General features: G+C 33.2%; 1 protein-coding gene across 1 annotated transcript; it reads left to right on the top strand.

Moving 5' to 3' along the window:
* The first annotated feature begins 1,868 nt into the window (after positions 1-1,868).
* LOC129036230 (thymosin beta-15A) lies at positions 1,869-2,003 on the top strand. Its single transcript, XM_054487136.1, has one exon. The coding sequence runs from the start codon at positions 1,869-1,871 to the stop codon at positions 2,001-2,003; it is 135 nt and encodes a 44-aa protein (XP_054343111.1).
* The last annotated feature ends 3,068 nt before the right edge of the window (positions 2,004-5,071 follow it).

Here is a 5,071-nt window from a genome sequence, read left to right as displayed (position 1 = left end):
AGCTCTCATTTCTCCTAGAAAAATTTTCAAGAAGGTACATTTTTCTCACATACAAAGCTAGAACTTTATCCTTCATGAGGAGCATATTTCTATTGCTTATTTTAAGTTATTTTATGATGCATTTGTTTTAATTAATTTTAGTCTAAATATTTTGAACAGCTTCCTATATTTTAGAAGACAAGTCCTTTCTTCTAAAAAGTCTTTTCTGCTACTTCATCCCTAGAAAAACACATCAATTTCACTAGCGTTTGGTCTAAACTCTAGGAGTTGTGATAATGGATATTCACCCTTAGGTCTGCAAGTTGTCAGTGTGTTATCTATTGCTCTGTGTCTACTCATGCACCAACAGATATAATTAGAAGATGAGGGGTTTTCTAACAAAGCTAAAGCAAATTGAATTGTCACTTTGTCTAAAGGAGATCAAATAAATAAGTCTTCAAACAAGATTACATGACGTTAAGTGCTATTCATATAATTAAATGCACAGTTTTCTATCCTTATACAATGAACACTTGGATAAAAATACAGCAGTGCATTTTTCTGTAACTGTGATCTGTGAATTTATTTTTTTAGAAAATATGTCAATAATTTGGCATAATTATAGAGAATATTATTTTCTCGTTCTCTTTATATGTCTCTTTTTGTCTATCTCTCATTCTCTCTCTCTCTCTCAGCCACTCTCTCTATCTTCCAAATACACACTACAGCCTGACTCATCATATTGTTTTATATCTCCTAAGTAGCATAATACCTTGCTCTTAAGGTAACCCCAATCCATTTCATGCTTAAACACATGTTTACATTCTATCCTCATCCCGTGACTAAGTAGAAGTCACCCCTACATTCAGGAATTGATCTCCAGATTCCTGCCAAAGAGTAAACCATTCTTCATTTGAGTTCAAAGTAGGCATCCATGTTCAAATCTTTTAAATTCTGGCCTCTTAGATGATAAAAACCTCAGTCTTCGGTGACCTTCAGCAAGTCTCTTCAATTCTTTGTCTCTTACTGTAGAACGGGTCTTTCACTTCATAGGTGACTAGTGATGACAATGTAATTTATAAAAGATCTGAAGTTTCAGGATGAAAGTGAACAGTTGTATTACATTTGTACAATTATCTGCACTCATTACTTAATACTCCCACCAATGTCATTGCAGAGCTGAATTATAGTCTCCACAACTGCAAACTAAGTATGTGCATAATAGAATTATATATTAAAGAGAAAAACACTATTTCCAAGCTCATTGTTATGTAATGTCTTAAGTCTTTAAGTAAAAGACCCAAGAAAACCTAAGAAAATTGCAACAGTAAGTAACAGCTAGCCCAAGATTTTCTCTACTGTAAACTTCTCCACTCCTGGACTGAGAGTCAAAAGGGATCCATCTCAAACCTAAATCATGCCCATTTCTTTAAACTTGTAACTTACTTAATAACAATTTTGGATGTAAATCTTCCTTCTATAGAAAATATAAGCTTTTTTCTTTTAAATTTACAAATGTTACTTTTGTGATTACAATCAAGACCAGCCTTGTTCAACAGCTGATGTTGTCATTTATAGCAGCCAGAAACAAAACAATTACAGTCTCGTGTTGCTTAACGATGTGGACACATTCTGAGAAATGTGTTTTTAGATGATTTCATCATTGTGTGAAAATCATAGAGTGCACTTATGCAAACCTAGGTGGAATATTCTACTATAAACCTAAGTTATTGCTCCTAGGCCACCAACCTGTGCAGCATGTTACTGCACTGAATACAGTAGGCAATTGGAACACAATACTATTTGTCTACCTAAACATAGAAAAAACGCAGTAAGAATATGGTGCTGCTATCTAGTCCAGAGTGAACAATAGTCTTTCCTTAGTCAAGATGAGTGATAAGCCAGACATATCAAAAGGGAAGTATGACAGGGAAAAACTGAAGAAAATTAGTAACAAAGAAAAAAATACTCTTCTGTCAAAGGAAACTATCCAGCAGGAGAAAGAGTGTATTCAAACATTCTAAAATGGGAATCTCCTCCTAAGGGCAAATTTCAACATTGTTTGAGAGTCTCGGTTTTGTAAACCAGTGCGTTTGTAGAAATGTTAGGGATTTTCCATTGTCTTCTCATCTGTACACCTTGGCTAAGAGGTCAGAAGTGGCCAATGTTTCCTTAAGCTTACTTTTTTGTTTGTTTTCTTTTTTGAGACAGATTCTCGCTCTGTCACCCAGACTGGAGTACAGTGGCGCGATCTCAGCTCACGGCAATCTCCGCCTCCCGAGTTCAAGTGATTCTCCTGCCTCAGCCTCCCAAGTAGCTGGGACTACAGGTGCCCGCCACCACGCCCAGCTAATTTTTGTATTTTTAATAGAGATGGGGTTTTGCCATGTTGACCAGGCTAGTCTCGAACTCCTGACCTCATGATCCACCTGACCACATGATTACAGGTGTGAGCCACTGCTCCCAGCCCTTAAACTTACTTTTAAACTTCCCATTGATGCATAAATTCCAGATGGCAGATGCTGGCAATAATCTTACCATTGATGCCCTTTGTGTGTATAGTCTTTGTACCTCCTACCAGATAAGGCAATTTTAACCTTCTACAGTGGGCACCTCCATTGCTCCATAATCTTCATGAGGTTGCACATTTTTGCAGCTTCTCACAGTTTATTTTCATTTCTAATGTAGCAATAAAATAATAAATACAGTATTATATTAAAAAGGTATATGGTATAATAATCTTATGGGACCACCATCATCTATGCAGTCTGTCATTGGCCAAAACATTATGCAGTGCATGGCTGTATATTAAAACCAGTGTCATCCTTTTGAAAAGACCTCAGCTTTAACTGTAATGGCTAATAGTTTTATGATAGCAACTTATTCATTAATTCATTGAATTAAATAGTAGACTTTTGCGTTGGTCTTCATTAATAGTCTATGTTATCTTCATGGTTTAAAAGTGGAGGTGGCTATTTTGTAAGAGCTAATTTGAATTGTTTCCCCAGGACAAAGAGGTTGCATTCTTCCTTTGTGTTATAAAATTTGAGGCCATGATTACAGTATATCTTTGCATCACAATGAACCCAAACTCACTTTAAGGAAGGTTTGACTAAGCATGCTAGAATTGACTGACTCATCTCCTAGCAGAAAGTGGCTTTCTCATTAGGAAATTACTCCATCCTTCTATTCAGGTAACTACATTTTCATAAGATGATTTCAACCCTACTCCAGCTTTAATGATTATTAAAGACCAAGATTTTGCACTTATCTGGGAAAGTTGTCTAAATATATTTTGAATACGTGTTATGAATATGTTATTTTATTCCCAGGAAACATTGATTGGAAGTTTAGTTTTAGTTTAAACATTACTGTTAAATTTATTAAAATAAAAAAGTTAAAAAAATCCTGATTCTTCCTTAAGCTTAGAAATTTAGATTACCAATCATACCATCTACTTATAAATCTAACAGATTTCAGCAGTTATTTAAGTACTTTGAATAATATTTGGTTGTATTAAGTCTTAGCTACACATCTTCAAACATGTTAAACACATTTCTTGAATTTATGACTTTTACTTCCTTCTTAAAGTTATTTTCTCTGACTTAATAAACACAAATATCAAATTAAGTAACTCATAAATGTAATGAATTAAGTTTATAAATATGATGAACCTAATAATATTAATATCTCAACACTGTTTATTCACTTGGTAAACTTTCTCAACATCAGAATGCTGAATCAATTACTCAGTTACACATTTTCCATTAGAGGTAAGGGGCTGCCAAGCTTATGACATATTCTCTTAACATGTTTATAACTACTTAAAATATCAATAATATAACATTTTAACACAAAAATATTAATAGTATAATTTTTCCTCAAGTTTATAATATCCTTAATTATTATTTTAAATCTAATATTTACTATTTCAAAGAATGGATGTAATGAATATATTACTTGTAAAGCATAGTAATAAAAATGAGTATCTGTAGACCCATCACCCAAGTCAAAAAGTAGAACATAGCGAGACCTACACTGACTACCTATGGGTTCCACCCCCGGCCTATCACTTTGCCTCAGGCCAGAAATAACCAAGCACCATCAGTACTCAAATATTTTTTAGTTTGTGTTGTCATTGCCTATTTTCTTGTGCATAATATTTTAGCATGTACATGTGTATCCCTAAACAAGAAATCTTTTGAGGCGTGTACATTTTTTTATCATTTGTGCATATTTCTAAATTACCCACTGTTATAAGATGTATTCTTATGAAAGAAGACCCCAGTAAACTATGGCTATTCAATTCTTATTTTTCTCACAATTAGAGAGAGTCTTCTTATTTCTCTGACTACTGAACTGAAGTCGTTATTGTATTCCCCATAAAAGGGGATTTCAAAACTTTAGAAGGAGGTAATATCTTAGGGCATATTATGGAATCTTCTGCTCAGAAAAGTTTGTGGCTTTTACTCATATTAATTATGTGGTTAGATTTCACATTTTATCTTTTAAGGTACATAGACATATACATACCTAACTCTTAAGGCATTTGAACTTTATTATGTCCTAAAATATAAAAAAATTGAACTTTAAAGACTTTCAAAATTTATGAGGTCATGCTTTATTTCATGCTTAGGAGTGAATTAAATATTACAGATATTTGCAATGATATTTCAATCGACATTGGGAGCTCTCAAATTGCTAAGCTTACTTAGGATAATTCTCTCTATACCAAAAAAAAAAAAAAAACCCTACCCTAACTTTAGAACACAAACCACTTTCACTTTCCACCAATATTCATAAAATAAGATTCCAATACTTTAATTCTCATGATAACAAAGTAATCTGTTTACATGTATTTAGGTTATAGATGTTTACACTTAAAATGATTTCAACTAAACCCTGTACCTTCAGGTTCACATTAGACATTTCCAACTTTATTTATCCTATTTAACCTAGGGACTGAATAGCTTAAGCAGTAATATTTTAGTAACCCAAACATCTATATATAGAAATTCCCTTTTTTCTTTAAAACTCAGGGGTTCTCAAAGTTCAGCATCTTTATGAATCACAAAATAGGATTGTATACACA

Source organism: Pongo pygmaeus, chromosome 4 (assembly GCF_028885625.2).
Source record: "Pongo pygmaeus isolate AG05252 chromosome 4, NHGRI_mPonPyg2-v2.0_pri, whole genome shotgun sequence".
NCBI lineage: Eukaryota > Metazoa > Chordata > Mammalia > Primates > Hominidae > Pongo > Pongo pygmaeus.
This window is presented reverse-complemented; position numbering and strand designations above follow the sequence as displayed.

Coding starts and splice junctions, on each gene's coding strand:
- LOC129036230 (XM_054487136.1), top strand. CDS start 1,869: ATGAGTGATAAGCCAGACATATCAAAAGGGAAGTATGACAGGGAAAAA.